Here is an 18,903-nt window from a genome sequence, read left to right on the forward strand (position 1 = left end):
CACTTCTTTTGAAGCATTTGGTGATTATGCAATAATTTTTGCAATACAGTCTGTTCCTGGGTTACGTACAAGGTTCTGTAGGTTTGTTCTTAAGTTGAATTTGTATGTAAGTCAGAACTGTATATTTTATAATTGTAACTCCAGACAAATTTTTTTTTTTTGTCTCTGTGACAGTTGGATTTTAAAAATGTTTGTCATAAAAACCAGGATTAACAATAAAGCTTCATTATAACTGTTTACTGTAGCCAAAGGCTAAAGTACAGTAAATTACCAATTACCAGAGGGCCATTTGTAACTAGAGGTCGTCTGTAAGTCGGGTGTTCTTAAGTAGGGGACCGCCTGGATAAGACACTTCGTTTAGCAGCAACATTTTGGGGCTTCTGCCTGTCGCCCGATTATTTACAGAACAGGTTCTGTAGATTTGTTATGAAATTTAATTTGTCTGTAAGTTGATACAAAGTATTTTTTAATTCACCAGATGCCACAGTAGGCAAAGAGGGCCATCTGTAACTAGGGACTCATCTGTAAGTAGGGACCTGCTTGCATGTTAGCTTTCTTCTATATAAAGTGATACAAGTGATCTCAGCTCCTACCGCGTGAGACCGTCTGGAGGGGGAGAGCACGGAACTCGCTTCGCTTCAGCATGGTAACTGTGCAGGACAAACTTTTTCTCCAGCTCAAATCCACCAATGTTCAGACGGTGGACATTAAAAATGGGCACATACATCGTAAAATCCAACGCGTTTCAGACCTTAGTCCATGAAACGCGTTGGATTTTACGATGTATGTGCCCATTTTTAATGTGAATTAAATAAAGATCAAGTTTCTCTGAATACCGTCTGAACATTGGTGGATTTGAGCTGGAGAAAGTTTGTCCTGCATAGATTTCTTCTATATGTCTGTATAATAATGATGATACTCCATTTGCATAGTTTATTTTATATGTATGTGTGTGTGTGTTTTATGAGTTTTATAAAATAAAAACTCATTCCTCAACGAGATATCTGGGACTTGGCAATTTAAATGATTAATCTTGTTAATATATGGACAGATGTGACTAGAATTTCTAAGTATAGAACCTTAATCGCTAGTAGCAAAAACAAAATCTATTGGTTTACAATCTCTTTAAGAGGCTGGAAATGCCATAACAGGCATTCCCCAAGTTATGTACAAGATAGGTCAAGGCAATCTATTTCACAGTATATTCCACATCATGTTGGCCATGGTTATAACCATACCTCTTTCCTCAAAATCTGTGCAGAACAAAGCTAGAGGCTAAGAACCATTGCTTGTCAGGCAAAGTACAGCCATCTATGTCCCACTTACAATTTTCCTCCAGTGCTCAGGACCTGAACCATACTCATAAAACCTAGAACAAGACAAATTGGATAAGATACAATAGGACAGGAGGGACTAGTCAGGGGCGTATTTGTTGCTAGGCACCAGAGGCAGAGTGCCTAGGGCGGCCCATAGGGAAAGGCGGCCGGGCTCAGCAGCAAATTTTTATAATTTTTTTTTTTTAGCGCAACTGGCGCCCGCCCCCTACTGAAGGGTGTGGGGCAGGTGTTGTCGGAGCAGCACCTGCTCTACACAGTACTCCAGGGGAGGGATCCCGCCAAAGTGCCAGCTCCCATCTGGTACTTGAGGCTCTCGGCTCCTGTGTTCCTGGGCTGGGCGGAGGAGGGCCAGGTTTGATGTGCATACAGCGAGGACTGGATCTGCTCCCCTGCTGTCAGCCCCACCCCTTAGGATCTTCCAGCATGTCTCTTTACAGCTGGATCTGCACAAGCAGTAATACTTGAAGCTGGGCCCTGGGACTAGTGGGGAAGTCTCAGGATAATGGCATAACTGTATATACAAGAGGTGCATAGTTCAGAGAGCTCAGGGAGGATAGAGCAACGTCCCAGGCTACATGCCATCCCTGGTATCGTTAGAGTCCCATGGCTCCCAGTCTTAATCTAAGCATTCTATCGTTTTATTGAGAGAAGCAGTCATCTGCTCCATTGAATGCATTTCTTTCATGCAAGTGAGTAGATACATCTCTAAAGTGGGGGCTGTCTGCCACCAAGCTCTTACTATCAAGCATTTAGCTGCCACCAGGTTTGTGCTTGAGTTGAATTTTTTATGCAAGTTGGAACTGGTATACTTTATAAATGTAACTCCAGACTAAATTTTTTTTTGGCCTAGTGACAACTGAATTTTCAATATGTTGTGCTGTCATGGGAACAAGGAATATCAATAAAGCTTCATTACAGACACCTTACATCTGATGATTGCAGCCTGGGACTAAAGTAACATCCAGAGAGCTTCACCAGAAGTCACAATGGGCAGAGAGGTCCGTGTGTAACTAGGGGCCGTCTGTAAGTCAGGTGTCCTTAAGTCAGAGACCACTGTACTGTAATCTGCAGTTTCTCATCTAGGGATACAAAAGTTTGGTCACCATGTGCTTGCTCTGTAGGCAGCTCACCCAGTGCTGACGCCGCAGCGATTAGAGGCTTTCATTCACTGCTCCCTTCACACCAGCTGCTGGTCACTGGCAGAGCCCTCTATGTAAAGTTATCTACATGGGATTTCAAAATAATTTGTCCACGGAGCAGAAATATGGACTTCATTTAAAGTAGAGATGTAAAACTAGAAGTGCAAATTATGCCTCAGGTAAACCACTTTAAAAATCAAAGCTGTTTAATCCTCAAATGAGAAGAGAAGTGTCTTCTTAATCTACATCTTAATTTTATTTGGTGTCCATTCCCTGCATGTGTCTTGCAGTATAGATTTTCATTTCCAGGCATCATGCATTTGAAATAAAATATACGTATGCATTCACTATTTGTCTGTAGTGGTTTTATTAATAAACAAATAACTTTTGCTACTGTTTGTCTACAACTAAATGTAGCAAGTTCACAGAAACTCAAACTTTCCAACAAAAAGATTAAAATTTTTTAAAACCTAATAAAACCTGCATACGTTTGGCATCATCGCACTGGCTCAAAGAATAAAGTTTAATTTTTAGCGCACAGCTAAAAGCTGTAAAAACTGAGCCCACAAGAAAATATCAACTTCTCTGCATTTGGATTTTTTTATTATTTTTTGCCACTTCCCAGTACACTGCATGGAAAATTAAATGCAGGCACTACTTAGTACGATTTGTTACGGAGAAAATGAGCTCTTATAAAGCTGATTTACAATGAAAAAGAAAAAGGTTTTGGACGTAAATGCACGTCAGGTAATGCAAGTCAACCATAAAAAGCCATATAAATGGGGTATCGCCATAATCATGGTGACCCATAGAATAAAGATAACCAATTATTTTTATGGTATGGTGAACAGCCAACATAAAAAAAAAGTTAAAAACCCTAAACCAGAATTAATGATTTTCTTATCCTCCACCAAGAAAGACAATTACCTATTGAACCCCACTAATATATATATATATTTGAAAAGTGGATCTCATCCCGGAAAAGATGTGTGGTGGCATCAATCAGAGAATTGAGATGTAAATTGTTTTCATAAAGTCAGGTAGGTAGGGAGTTCAACACTGAAGTAAAGCTCTCCTGACTTCTCAAGCCTAACTGAGAACATGCATGGACTTCAGGAGATGTGGTTAGTAAGGTCTCTGGCGGCAGGACCATCAATTACACTGAAGGCGTTGCTCTGAGGCAGGGAAAGGTTGACATTGGTCTTAAATTCTTTGCCTCTTTGACATTATACAACTATTAAAGTACTCACTGTAAAGTTTCACTGGATGATGCCACCACACCGGGCCATGCAAGAAAAATTATCTAGAAGCTGTTAAAGGGAACCTGTCACCAGGGACCTCATTTTCACTAAAGACAGGTTGTACAAGCCCATTACATCTGCAATGCAAATCTGCCTTTTCTAAGCATTTGCATTACAATATAATTGTACAGGAGCACAAAAATGGAGGCAGCCTGCAGCTCAGACAAGTCACATGTTGTTTTTTTAAAATGCATCCAAACCAAAGTCTAGCCCCTGTGACTACCCCACGATTTTGTCAGGATGCAAGAGTAAGTTATAACACATGATTATATCGTAATGCAAATGATTAGAAAAGGCAGAGAAGCATGGCAGGTGTGATGGTCTTCTGCAACCTGTCTTTAGTGAAAATGAGGTCCCTGGTGACAGGTTCCCTTTAAGTTGTTTGACAACATACTAGTAGTGGTTTATTAGGCCAATTTATGATGACGGGTTCCCTTTAAAGTTGGTTTGTCATACATTGTGGGGTGTAATTTATATAATGGCGTAATTTATGGGGGTTTACTATTATTTAGGTCTTTCAAAGTCACTTGAATGCTAAGCAGGTTTCCCTAAATAAAGGTTTGGACGATTTTCATAAAATTGTGAATAGTTGCACCCAAAATACTAAGCCATAAAATCCTCGAAAAATGAGATGCATAAGAAACCATGGCAACATAAAGCAGACAATTGGGAAATGTTAGTTATGAAGTTATTTGGAGTTATGACTATCTGCCTGAAAAGCAAAGAACTTTGAACTTTCTAAAGAGAATTTTCAACTAATTACAGTTGTAATGTGTCACGAGAAAACGGTCTCAAAATTTCCCAGAGGGCTTGGTCCTTAACCTGTTCCTAACATGTGACGCAATAGTATGTCACACGATGGGTTCGAGTGCATGGAGAGGGCTCTGTACATAGAAAAATAAAAAGTAATAGATTTTTGAAGGTGGAGAGTGAAAAATGAAAACGCAAAAACGAAAAAGGGCCTCGGCGGGGAAGGGTTTAAAGGAGTATTCCCACGAAGACAAGTTTCTTATATTTACTCAGGATAACAACATAACACATTCTCTAATTCAATGTTATTAACAAAAATACAGCATTTCACAGATAAGTTCAACCTGTCTCTATCAGTCCTGCTGTACACAAAATGTTAGTTGCCCCCAGACACGACCCTGTAACTTCTGACTTGGGGTTTGGTGGTGGCCATCTTGGATTTCTGTGTGACAGTGTGGAGCTGAGATTTCTATCTCCTTCTATGTGTCATTGTGCTACTACAATGTCAGAAGCCAGATGTGTGTAAAACAGCTCTGCCTGCAGTCATGCATATGTCTGGATGCCAAACTATTTTCTTCAATGAAGCAATAAGAGAAGAAAGTACAAGTAGCCATGGTCATGTAGGTTTTGACCAAGAACAGGGAATTTGTTTTACTAATGGACTTTATTTCAAAGTATTTCCAGTTTAATCACTTGGGAGATTGTTAAACAGTTGCAGAAGAGTGAGGTAAATTGTCATTGGAATATATTACCTGAAGGTTTCTGTAGTGTACTCGGCTCCGACAGTGAGATGTTTTTGCAGTGTCTTCACTAGTGTAGAAGAGACCACAAAGTTTGCAGTAAAATCCAGTTCTTGGAACCACAAATTCTACACCTATAAAAGGTACAAGAGCCATAGTTCATTAATAGAATTCCACTTTATTCACACTGGGAGGCAACAGAAAGTTTGTTTTGTGTATCCGAGGTGACATCATATTTGAGAGGGAGCCCGTTGCACTCACAAAATTAATGTGTAGAAAAGGTTATATAAGGGCACTGGTTCATAAACCCTCAGCCCCATAGTGCTGATCCAGAGGAAGGAAAAACAAGCCAAATTACCCATATTAGGGCAACTAAATATATGGCAGTCAGAATCCCAGAAATCTATGGTAGTTTCCGTAATGTGATCCATCCTGGTCCCTCCTGAACTAGAACATACTCTAATTTAATATGTCATTCATTCATTCAAAAAAAACAAACAAAAAAAACAGAGTGCTCTTTACGTACCAAGGGGGATGTTCAATTCAGTAAAGACGTCATCCTGCTCCCAGGACGGCGAAGAGTTTATTTCCTTTGTTTCTAATTCTGGAACTTCAGGAGACTTCTCTTCTGTTGATTAAAGATTTACTTAAATCAGACTGTATATAAAATATCCAGATATAATCTGGTGTTTGGTTGAAGTTTAAGGAGACTTAAAGCAATTGTGTAATTCCTTATGGCAATGTCTGTAAAGCTTTAAATACGTAAGTGTCTTCAACCTACATTGTATAAACAGAGTCCAGACTAAAGAGTAGTCTAAGTCTTCATTTTCTAATGAGTTTATTTACAACAGCATGGAATTGATATTCCTGACATAGATCCTACATTTTAAGTATAGCAATGCTTTTTATATAACTTTGTAGAGGTAAAATATACACATGTGACTGTGCTAGCTGATCTGCCCTGATATAGATGATATTAGTAAGAGTAATGCCACTTGGAATCAGCTGCTCTCTTCAGTCCATCAATGATGGCAAATGTGTAAAGGATACTGGATTGGATGAGACACACCTAATGTGTGGTCTGTAGATGTATTGATTGCACCTAATATAGATCCCGCGTGTTTAACTGCAACCTGTCACACAGAGTTTGATTTGCAGGCAATATGGTATACAGCAGGAGATGCTGATATGTAGTTTGCTGCAAAATTTTTAGTTCAAGTATTTAATAGGGCCTCATAGTAGCCGTTATCAAATGGTCCACAGTTTGCGCCTTGTAAAGCACACACACACATGTGCAGGGGGCCTGACTCGTTCATCAATTAAAGGGGTTGTCCACTTTCAACAAATATTTTATATGGTTTGTATAAGGAAAAGTTATCCAATTTTCCAATATTCTTTCTGTATCAATTCCTCATGGTTTTCTAGATCTCTGCTTGCTGTCATTCTATAGAAAGATTCTATGTTTACTTCCAGTGGGCAGAAATCTGTCCATGGTCATGTGATGGACAAGTGGGTGCATGAGCTGTTAGTAGGACACAGCTCTGATTGCTCTCTGTGATAATAACAGCTTGTGCACTTGCCTGGCCATCACATCACCATGGATAGATTTCTACCCACTGGAAGTAAACATAGAAGCTATCTATATAAGGACAGCAAGCAGAGATCTAGAAAACCGTGAGGAATTGTGAGGAAAGTTTATTGGAAAATTGGATAACTTTTCCTTACACAAACCATATCAATTATTTGCTGAAAGTGGACAACCCCTTTAATTTCTCTGTGGCCCGATTATAGATAAATCTTTATTTTTCAAAGACTGTGTACTGTGGGTGTGGATGTAAGGCCATATTCTCTGCTCCATTTTACTTTCCAGCTGCATCCAGCCATGAGTAACAGTGTCCTGCTACCTCTGTGAGGATTAAGATAGCTTATTTATAATGTCATATTTATATTTAATATGTGAGTAGGTAGCTTACAGGTTACCTTTTTAAATGGATATTCCTATATTTATAGGATATTCCTATTGCTACTGTACAATATAAGGTGTTGTGCTTTCTAAGAATTGAAGAAACCAAATAATTTTCTGATAAAAAAGATAAACCATTTTCCAATATACTTTCTGTATCAATTCCTCAGGGTTTTCTAGATCTTTACTTGTTGTCATGCTATAGGAAGTTTTATGTACTCTTCCTGTGGACAGAAACCTGACCATGGTCACACAGGTGCACTGCTCGTTATATCACACAGCTGTGATCACTCTCCATGATACTAAGGAGCCCTGCACCTGTGTGACTATGTGGGATTTCTGTCCATTGGTAGTAAACGTAGACGCTTTCTATAGAATGACAAGCAGAGATCTAGAAAACCGTGAGGAATTGCTACAGAGAATATATTGGAAACTTGTATAATGTTTTTTATACATATGGGGATAATAGGTTACATAATAGGTTTTCCAAGGTGGGAAATGGAAAACAATGCCTCCTTTAACACTAAGCACTAGGCTTACAAGAAGCCTAATAATATGATGTGGTATTAAGCCAAACCAGTATATCTATTCCAAAAGGAACTGATTGCTAACTGTAGTCTGCATTATTTTGACCCATATTTCCCAGAATTCCATAGTGAGGCATCCATGGCTATAGGTCTCCACACACCTACATGTGGCCTTTAATTGCCAAATTCTCCATAAGGAGAACTCTTACTTCCTGACCTAGTCAATAGTCTCTTACTCAGCCAAACCAATTCCCTACCCTTTACTGAGGAGACCCAACCAGCTTCCAACAGTGGAAATCTGTTCCTTCTAGAATAGATATACTAATTCGGCTTATTCCCTCAACATGTTATTAGGCTTCTTGTAAGTCATGCTTGGTGTCGAGGGGGCTGCGTTTTAAGGTAGCAAAACGAGGCATTGTTTTCCATTTCCCACCTTGGGAAAACATATTTGAATATTTCTCAGAATTCCCTAGTGGAGCATCAATGGCTATAAGTCTCCACACGCATAAAAGGCAGCCTTAATTGGCAAACTCTCCGTAAGGAGAACTCTTACTTTAATTAATTTATTTAGGGGTTTGTTTGTTTGTTTGTTTTTGCAGTGGTATTGTTAAACGCCATGTAAGGTTCTATATTTTTTATTGAGAAACTGTAAAATAGAGTGGAAAGGCAAGAAAGGAAAAAATATTCTACCATTATCTTTTTTGAGTTGTCTGTTGTCACTATTGACTGTGGCTTCTAAGAGCATTTGTCTCCAGCCATGAAAGTTGTAGAAGGGTGTCATCTGTATAATAACAGCCTTTGTAGAATCACCTCAATAATACGATTCCCTGGCACATCTAATTTTGGGATGAGGTTAAAACCTGGTGTTCTACTTTCACAATTAAACAGTAAAACTAATCTATCCAAAATCACTGTATAAATGAGGCCAGTATACACAGAAAACAATTAAAGGGATATTCCCATGAAGACAAGTTTCTTACATGTACTTTAATTCACTGTTATTATCAAAAATACAGCATTTCACAGATATAAGGCCATCCTGTCTCTATCAGTCCTGGTGTACACAATTTTAGATGCCCCTGGACACGACCCTGGATCTTCTGACTTTAGGGTCTGGTCACCATCTTGTCTGAGGCTTCACGGAGCTAGTCTCTCTCTCCCTCTGCTCCCTGCAGTGGCCTCTGCCCTTGCATTCCAGGACAGAGCTCTCACTGAAACACAGACACTGACTTCCTGCCAGCATGTACGTGGCCTGAGGAGAACTGCAAGCAAATAAGTTCTTTATCCAGGGAGGGGGAGGCAAATCAGATCTGATAGTGTGTGTGTGTAGCTGACATGTAACAAGAGCTGGAGAGTGTCATTGGGGCAGATTTACTTACCCGGTCCAATCACCATCCAGCGGCACGTTCTCCGACGCTGATTCAAGCTATGCCAGGATTCCCTAAAGTCCGTGCGCCCGATATCCACCAGGTGTCGCTGCTGCGCTGAAGTCCGACGAAGTTCACCTGCTTCCTCCCGGTGTATGTGAGTGCTATACTTGCGACACAGTTTTTTTTAAAAATTCGGTGGGTTTTCCGAATCCGCCGGATTTTCCGATGGCCACGCCCTCAATTTCTGTCGCGTGAAAGCCGGCGCCGATGCGCCACAATCCGATCATATGGGCAAAAACCTGGGGCAATTCGGCGCAAATCGTAAATATTCTGTAAACCCGACAAAAATGCGCGATTCGGACCCTTAGTAAATGATTTTCAGCACACAGGACTAGATGGGCCATAATGTGTCTGCTTAAAAAGCAGCAATAAAACTGGGTAAAATTGTAAAGTATAGGTAAAAAATTATCTTCATTGTGTTAACATCACTAAAGAATTGAAATTTGAGAATTTTCTTTCATAGGAAAACCCCTTTAAGCACATTTAAAAATTAAAGGGAACCTGTCACCAGGAGACCCATTTTTAGCACTCCCCCCAGTCCCCACAGAGCATAATTCATACACTGCCAAAGTGTTTTTGTATAAAAAAATGGTTTTACAGAAAAAAAGATATGTTATATTGTACCTTTCATTAGCATCTGCTGTGTGACTAGGCAGTTGCCAAAAGGGAGGGTCTGGTAAGGAGCAGTTCCCCCCCACCCTTGGGGAACAGCTACTCCATGTGACCTTTTCAAATATATGAATAACTCCCCATCTCTGGGCTTAGTGACGCCCCCTGCTCCTCTACAGCCAATCCCAAGTGTGGGGAGTTATTCATATATTTGAAAAGGTCACATGTTTCCCAAGGGTGGGGGGGGGAACTGCTCCTATCCAGCCCCTCCCATTGGGCAACTGCCTAGTCACACAGCAGATGCTAATGAAAGGTACAATATAACATATCTTTTTTTTTCTGTAAAACCTATTTTTTTTATACAAAAACACCTTGGCAGTGTATGTACTATACTCTGTGGGGACTGGGGGAGTGCTAAAAATGGGTCTCCTGGTGACAGGTTCCCTTGGTCTGGTCCAACTGATCATAGTATATTCAAATGCAAATTGTACACCTTCTGCATATCTTACCGGACATGGAGAGTTCTCGTTCTCTTTTACTTTGCCTTTCCTCTTGGGGGTGTACATCTGTTATTGTCATACTATCTGCTGGAGAGTCCATCCTCTTATACAGATCAGAACTGCTTTTATCATTATACTCCGTTGTTTCAGAATCTACAATGTCACCAGGTTCCTGTTTGCAGAGCCTGTAAGTACTTTTGTTGTTTTCTCCCAGTTCACCACATTCATCCTTACAATTCACATTTAGATCAGGAATATTTTCCACTGGCTCACAGCAGCTACTGTCAGGACTTGCACTTCTTTTAAGTGACGTGCAGCTCATCGCAGATGAGGAGCACTCACTCCTGGTTCTTTGACTATGATGACATTGTAAATTCACAGTTTCAATGTCAAGTGCACACATCTGAATACTATTTTCGCTGTCCTTTGAGACAACAGGAACAATCTCTTCAAGCTCAGTGATGTCTGGTTCCACTATAAGATCCTCCTCGCCTACTTCATCGACTGTCACAAGTTCTTCCATGTTAGTTGGGTACCAGCTCTCGCCTTCTAAGTCACTTCCACTCTCCCAGTCTTTTTCCTGTGAATAGTATAGACGCATACAGACTTAATCATGTAGAGACCGGAGAGAGCATGTGAATGAATAAAAGAATTCAAATATTTGCTTAGGCTTGTTTTTTTGATCAAGATATCTATACATTTCAGCTAATCTAAAAGCTTAGAAACCATTTGATTGCGTGTTACTTGGTCCATGTGATGAGATGAGACTATGCATACAATCAACACACTTATTTGTATATCAAGTGATTGATATTTATGGTTACATTTTAAAAGTGCATTAATTAACAGAGCCCTCACTCCTATTGTTGTTTATGACTGTTGTACTCTGTAAAGTAGTATTGTATTTGTATATGTCCCCTATAATTTAATACTATAAGTGCTGCAGAATTTGATGGCGCTATATAAATAAAGATTATTATTATTAATTTGGTATGTTTTAAGATCTAGGTATACAAAATTACACAAGGTTACTGGTTGTAGACTTAACAGCCAGATATTAAATTTTAGATAGTTTTCCCTGATCTATAATAATCTCCAAATTTGATGCAGTCTCATCAGGTCTTGCTGTCTAATAATCCAGTATTCAGTGCCCTAGTGGAAAGTGAGTGGTGCTATAATAGCCACCGTCCGTGCTCCCTGAACTAGTTTGTCTGCCCACACAGATATTGATAGCCTTAGCTCATGATTAGAAAGAGATAGACCTGGAGGTATTCCCAGGACATTTTTTTCCAGCACAAATATCCACTAACCACAATGTACTGTTTACCATTTGATACCCGAGGAAATTGAAATGCATAGCAATGTCTCACTTTTGTGGTCATAATAGAAAAACTGCAAGAGAGACTTGTAACTTTTTTATTTGTGTTGACTGTGTTTGGTTTGGGCACCATTTGATGTATTTCTTTGACATATGTAATCCTAAATTACTATTGCCAAGTGAAGTCCTTCAAAGTAATTTATACATGGAGCAAACATGTAAAAAAACCTCTGTAAAGCAAAGCTACACGGCAAGGTCATTGCAGGGCAATTTCCTTACACAACAGCTATGCAAACCAGTGTCAACTATATATCAAATTCGACTGCCACAGATGAAATAACATAGGGCAGGGACACAAGTCGAGGGATCATTTTCATCAATGGGTACAGTTCTTTTTTTAGGCCCTAAATGCTTAAGTTCATGCAATACCATCTCTTAATGACTGGTGGGTTAACACGACAAATTGTTGAATTATTATTAGATTAAAGGGCATGTTAGTAATTCTTCATAAAGTTTGTGGGATTAATATAAAGAAGTAGAAAAACCCTGCTTCAATTTTTAGCAGTTGTCTATTTCATCCTTTTTACTTTACATTAGCTGTGAAAGGGACACTCAATTAGTCAAAATTGTCATATCTTTCTATTTTTCATTTTACTTTTATTTTCCTCAGTTTGATACCTCCATGCAGAATACCTCATCATGCTAAAGACACCCTTTATTTTTAGACATTTATCTGACTGTTCTGACAGCATTGACAAAAGTTTTGATTTTCGCAATATTTTCCTCTGTACGAAAATCTCGGCAGAGAAAGTCTGTCCTATGCTGCTTGTCCACTGCCGCAGCATGGAAAATCCTGAACAGATTATATCACATTATTTTTGTCTACAATAGTATAAACATTAAATTAAAAATCCATATGATTTGTAAAGTTCTGTGGAATTTGATGGAGCTATATTAATAAAGATTATTATATATAACATAGAGAGGTGTACATCACATAGACCTTACTTCGTTCTTGGTTGTCGGAGTGATATCTGGTTCTTCCAGCCCATTCTTTGCTTTATCCAGGACATGATTTTCGTCCACTTCTTTTTCTTTTGCATCCGTCTGATAAACCAATTTGAAAAAAATCTAGATTGATTTTAAAGCGTAATGCAATTGGGAACTTAATTTGTGATGGATGGAAAATAAAAGATCAGTCTCATGAACAGCTGGTTACAGAGCAGGAGGGGCTGAGCACACTGATGGACAATATACCTTATTTGTTTTTATTTTTTCTCTTTTTATACTTAGAAACAGCTGTCCAGTCAAGGACTAAACACAGTCATTTTGTCATGAGGGAGAGCTTATCCACCACTACATAACATTTTGTATTTGACAAATGAAATAGTAATAGAAATATTAAGGCATAGCAAAGTTTCATCTTCCCCTTCATCTTAAATTCATAGATTAAAAGGAATGTCGCCTCCTCCCTACTAAATAAACCCCAAACAGGGGTTCCTTATAGAACACTGTAAATATGACTCAATGTTTCTAGTTCTGCTCCACTACATTGCTGCTGGGCTGTAAAAATTACTTTTATTCCCTTTGTCTTCTTTATGCAAGCCCACTCTCGGTGACACGCTTCTAAAATTACTGGTGAATGTACGGTGCGGGGCACAGGCAGACGCTGAACTGACAGGCTTGCGGCACATGCAGGAATTTCAAACTGACATGTAGGGAGGTGAAGCAGGGCAGAGAAGTGGCCGTGAGGAGGCGGGGAGCTTGACTACATCCAAGAACAGTTTTACAGTCTTATTTAAGGTGTATTGCAGGGTTTACTTATTAGGGAGTAACTGACAGGCTCCTTTTAAAGGCAACCAGACTTACCTGTTGAGGGTCTTTATTTTCTTTAGTACTGCCACTTGTTTCATTTATTTTAGTTTTTGTTTCCACGCTCTTCCCGTTGTTGCCGCCACTCTCTTTATTAGACTTTGACTCAGATGTTTCCCTTTTTACTGTATCTTCTGTATGACTCTCCTTGTCATCTCTTGACTTGCTATCTTCTTTCCTTTTTGTTTTCCCAGATGTATCAGAGGCCTTTGGCTCAGATTTGAGTCTGTATTCCTTTCTATAGTGTTCCCCTTCTCTGCTTCTGTATCTGGATGATGAATGAGAATTGCTATATTTGTCCCTGTGTCCTCTAGATGAATCCATTCGATCATCAAGCTCTTGCTTGTCATTCTGCTTGCTGTAATGCCTCCTATCATGTACCCAGTGATCTGTTCTGTCCCTCTTTTCTTCCCCACATTCTCTCCATGTACCTTGCTCTCTGTCATCTTCCCACCTGTTATATCCTTGTTGATCCCAGGAATCCCTTCCATTACCCCACTCTGTTCTTGATGCTCCTAATGGACTGTGGGTTGAACTACATGATGTAAAGCTTGGTGTGTGGGACCTTGGGGACAGAGAGCGGCTCACAGGACTGCGTGACCTAGGCCTCTCGTTTCGATATCTGCAAATGAAGGAAATTGCGTTACAAAAGCCCCAGCACCCAAATTGCTCCATTTTTTTCTTTTTTTCTTTTACATAAATTTAGTCATAACTTACCTGTCTGTATCGCGAAACAAGTCTCTTTCCCTTGAATGTATATCATGGATAATGGCATCAACTGTTTTACCAGGCTTCTGCAAATAAAGAAATATGTTATGATGAATATATCTGTACGTCATAATATATGTATAGTCTTGCGATCTTAGGACATGGACTAAAGCCTACACACAGTAGGGATAAGTGAAGGATGCACAGCATTACTGTACGCAGCACTTCCTCCTCATTCCTCGTTTTCAAGTGCAATTATCTGGTTTTGTGGTCAAGAACACATTATTGTTGTTGGTGTTTAACCTTTTAAGCACCTTGCCCTTTTTTGTTTTTTTCATTTTAATTTTTGACTCCCCACAATCAAGAATCTATAACTTTTTTTTTACACTTAAAGAGCTCTGTGACGGCTGTTTTCTGCGTAACAAATTGCACTTCATAGTGATGGTATTGAATATTCAATGCCGTGTACTGGGAAGCAGGAAAAAAATTCCAAATGCAGTAAAATTGGTGAGAAAATGCATTTGCGCCGTTTTTTTGTGGGCTTGGAATTTACAGCTTTCACTGTGCGCCCCAAATGACTTATATTCTTTGGCTCGGTACGATCATGGGCATACCTAATTTGTATAGGTTTTATAACGTTTTCATACATTTGCAAAATTAAAACTTGTGTAGAATTTTTTTTTTATTTTGCCACCTTCTGGCGCTTATAACTATTTTTATACTTATACCTTTTTTTGCGACTTTGGATTAAGTTTTCAATGCTATCATTTTTATGAGTATATGACCTTTTGATCACTTTTTATTGATTTTTTTAAAAATATTTTTCAAAATGGCAAAAAAAGTGCCATTTTCGAATTTGGGCGCTACCAGGTTAAACACAGTGAAAAAACGTTATTATATTTTGATAGATCGGTCATTTTCGGATGTGGCGATACCTAATGTGTTTGTGATTTTTACTGTTTATTTATATCAGTTTTAGGGAATGGGGGGGGGGTGATTTGAATTTTTAGGGGTTTTTTTATTATAATTTTTTTTAACTTTTTTTTAATACTTACTATTTTTCAGACTCCCTAGGGTACTTTAACCCTAGGTTGTCTGATTGATCCTATCTTATACTGCCATACTACAGTATGGCAGTATATGGGGATTTTCCTCCTCATTCATTACAATGTGCAATTAGGGCACATAGTAATGAATGGGTTAAATCAGACTGCTTCGGGTCTTTGGAAGAACCGAGGCTTTCATGGCAACCAATCGCCGCTCCCCAATGACGTCATGGGGAGCGGCGAACTCCAACAAGAAGCTCTTCTTGAAGCCCCTGCCACTAGCACCGGTCGCGGTGACTCCAAATTGTCATATGTGATTAAACACAAACTGAATGACGTCTACATTGTTCTTCTTGTCCATTTGTTTCCAGAGTTATGGCATTTTCTCTTCTGAAACTACTTTATCAGAAAGCTGAGTCAAATTTAGGTTGCCCACAGTTCCCATAATGCATTTTTTTTCTCATTAAAGGAAACCTACCATTTAGGCAAACATACCTTTAGACAGGTCTTGTATTGCCCAGGAACGGAGGTGTTTCGGCGGCAAAACAGTTTTTAATCATACTAATGAGTGTTTGGCGCACCTGTGTTTTCACAACACAGGGCGCTTGACACTTGGGTATTATCCTAATTATTGACGCCCACAGCGGGACTCAAGCAGCCATGCCCATCCTCCCTTTCTCTCTCCCGAGAGCCGGCGACACCACTGAGCTCTCTGTAGCTCTAGCAGAACAGTGCATAATGCGCTGTTATACACTGACACTGGATTAGTTCACCATGGCTGCTGTATAGAGAGAGAGAGAAAGGGAGGGTGGGCATGGTTGCTTGAGTCACGCTGGGGGGGAGAATAATTAGGATAATACCCAAGTGTCAAGCGCCCTGTGTTGCGAAAACACAGGTGCGCTGACCGCTCATTAGCATGATTTTAAAACTGTTTTGCCACTGAAAAACCTCCGTTCCTGGACAATACAAGACCTGCAGCGGCATCTGCATAACAACACCTGTCTAAAGGTATGTTTGCCTAATGATGGGTGTTTCTAAATTGGTAGGTTTCCTTTAAAGCGAACTTAGCACCAGGATTGTAATTTTTAGCTGGTCACAGATTCCAATAACCTGTGATATGCTGATTTTAAAAGTGCCTTTGACAGCATTCTGAAGCAATTTGGTAGTTTATAATAGTTTATGCGCCTATGTCTCCTCATGCATTCTTTCTCTCCTCCCCGCTCAATGCACATGGCAGGAAGTGGTAAGGGGTGAGGGATTTGCAACAATGTGGAATAGAGGAGACTGACACAGGCTACAGCTGCCCCCTTTCCTTAACACTGCTGGCAGGGAGCCAGGTAATGTAAAATAAACTATTATAAAGAACTGAAATGATTCAAAATGCTGACAAAGACTTTTTAAAAAAAAAAAAATCAGTATAGCATAAAATATTGGAGCCTGTCACAAGCTAAAATCACATTCCTGTTGACAGGTGCCCTCTACGTAATTTAGCAGCACATCCAGTGACATTACAACAAGTGAGGCTTTATGCACAAGACCATTGTTTTAGATACAAAAATGTCCGCCACAATTTCTTTTTTGTTTGTGTGTGTCCAAAATACGACCTAAATTGACTTTAATGATAAATACAGGCAGTCCCCGGGTTACATACAAGATAGGGTCTGTAGGTTTGTTCTTAAGTTGAGTTTGTATGTAAGTCGGAACTGTATATTTTATCATTGTAATCCCAGCCAGAACTTTTTTGTTCTCTGTGACAATTGGATTTTAAAAATGTTTGGTTGTCATAAGAATCAATATTAACACTAAATCTTCATTACAGACACATTTGATAACTGTTTCAGCTGATTATTGTAGCCTAGGACTAAAGTACAATAAATTACCAATATCCAGAGGTCCGTTTGTAACTATGGGTCGTATGTAAGTCGAGTGTTCTTAAGTAGGGGACCGCCTGTATGACAAAAAAGTCAAATTTCTCACCTCAGAATTAACTAGCTGTGGCATATGGGTAACACACGGGACCGCAAAGTGCATACGATCGTGTGCCTATATCCACTGAATGCTGCATACAGGGGCGCACCTGCCATGAGGCGAGTTGAGAATCTCTCCTCAGGCGGCACGCATCCTGCTGGGTGAGGGGGCGGCGTCGGGCTTCCGCCCGCCACATGCTCCAGCCCGCTGGCACATCCCCTGCCCACCCTCCAACACACGTACCTGCCGGCCGGCACTTAACCATGGCATCCCGCCTGCATATCCTCTGCCCGCCCCCGGCACATTTACATGCCTGCGGGCCGGCACTACTCCAATATGTGCATGTACATGCTGGCAGGCACTGCTCCATTACATCCCGCCAGGCAGCATATCATCCGCCCGCACCCCGGCACATGTACATGGCATCACCCTCCCGCTGGCCGGCACTTCCCACCCTGACAGTCGTCTGGCACATCCCGCCCTCCCGCACAGCCCCATAGCCCCCCGCAGCCCCACCTGTCCACTCCGGGTTCCCCCACTTCTCTCTCTGTTTCTTCCCCCCCCCTACCCAGCTTCGGTCCCTTCCTGGCTCTGGTCCCCCCGGCTCTGGTCCACACCCCCTCCCCTCTGGAGATAAAGACCAAACAGCCAGGACCATAGAAAAAAAAATAAGGTACCTTTTATGTATATGTATATATAAGTATATATGTATAGATGTGTATGTATATAAATATGTATAAGTGATGTATGATATATGTATATATTTTTGTGCATGTATGTATAGATGTGTATATATATGTTTGTATTTATGTATATTCTGAATATGGTGTGTGTGTATATTTGCTGTATGTATGTACAATGTGTGTATATACTGTTTGTATATGTGTATTTGCTGTATGCATACTCAGTATGTGTATAGATGTTGTATAAACTGTATTGGTGATATTTATCAGGGTTTCTGCACCATGTCAGTGGCGTAGAAGCCCTGAAATAATTGCAAATTTTAGTTTTATACTACACGGTGGCACGCTGTATGCATTTTATACTACATGGCGGCACGCTGTATGCATTTTATACTACATGGCGGCACACTGTATGCATTTTATACTACATGGCGGCACGCTGTATGCATTTTATATTACGTGGCGGCCCGCTGTATGCATTTTATATTACGTGGCAGCACGCTATATGCATTTTATACTACATGGCGGCACGCTGTATGCATTTTATAATACAAGGTGCCATGCTGTATCTATTTAATACTACATCGCGGCACGCTGTATCTATTTTATACTACATGGAGGTACGCTGTATCTATTTTATACTACATGGAGGTACGCTGTATCTATTTTATACTACATGAAGGTACGCTGTATCTATTTTATACTACATGAAGGTACGCTGTATCTATTTTATACTACATGGAGGTACGCTGTATCTATTTTCCACGCTGTATCTGATATATTACATATATGGGGGGGGCGTCTTTCTATGGCTCGCTTCAGGCAGCAGACAGGCTTGGTACACCCCTGGCTGCATAGTATGCATAGAGGAAATATATAGTGACTGGCCTGGAAGCTTTTATCCCATAGAGGAGCATGCAGCATATGTAACAAGTAGAAACCAGCAGTGAAGCAGTTACATGAAGTGTGTAGTCTATGCTACATGAGCACTGAGTTAATAGCTTCTCTGGTC

General features: G+C 40.0%; 2 protein-coding genes across 28 annotated transcripts in view; one reads left to right on the forward strand and one right to left on the reverse strand.

Moving 5' to 3' along the window:
- LOC140105604 (uncharacterized) overlaps positions 1-18,903 on the forward strand; it is a 253,158-nt gene that overhangs the window by 35,317 nt on the left and 198,938 nt on the right. The window contains exon 3 of one of the 25 annotated variants that reach the window (XR_011850607.1): positions 2,188-2,759. The exons of the other annotated variants lie outside the window; for them this stretch is intronic. The gene's annotated coding sequence lies outside the window, so the exon portion shown is untranslated. Of the gene's footprint in view, positions 1-2,187; positions 2,760-18,903 lie in introns of those variants that run through there. 25 annotated transcript variants of the gene reach the window in all.
- The window catches only part of RBM20 (RNA binding motif protein 20), a 165,216-nt gene that overhangs the window by 12,000 nt on the left and 134,313 nt on the right, over positions 1-18,903 (reverse strand). For all 3 annotated transcript variants that reach the window (XM_072129589.1, XM_072129590.1, XM_072129591.1), the window contains exons 8-13: positions 14,204-14,280; positions 13,484-14,108; positions 12,623-12,721; positions 10,306-10,876; positions 5,794-5,895; positions 5,280-5,401 (exon numbers count right to left, since the gene is read on the reverse strand). In XM_072129589.1, coding sequence (XP_071985690.1) covers positions 5,280-5,401; positions 5,794-5,895; positions 10,306-10,876; positions 12,623-12,721; positions 13,484-14,108; positions 14,204-14,280 — 1,596 coding nt within the window. The remainder of the gene's footprint in view (positions 1-5,279; positions 5,402-5,793; positions 5,896-10,305; positions 10,877-12,622; positions 12,722-13,483; positions 14,109-14,203; positions 14,281-18,903) is intronic.

Source organism: Engystomops pustulosus, chromosome 11 (assembly GCF_040894005.1).
Source record: "Engystomops pustulosus chromosome 11, aEngPut4.maternal, whole genome shotgun sequence".
NCBI classification, from domain to species: Eukaryota; Metazoa; Chordata; class Amphibia; order Anura; family Leptodactylidae; genus Engystomops; species Engystomops pustulosus.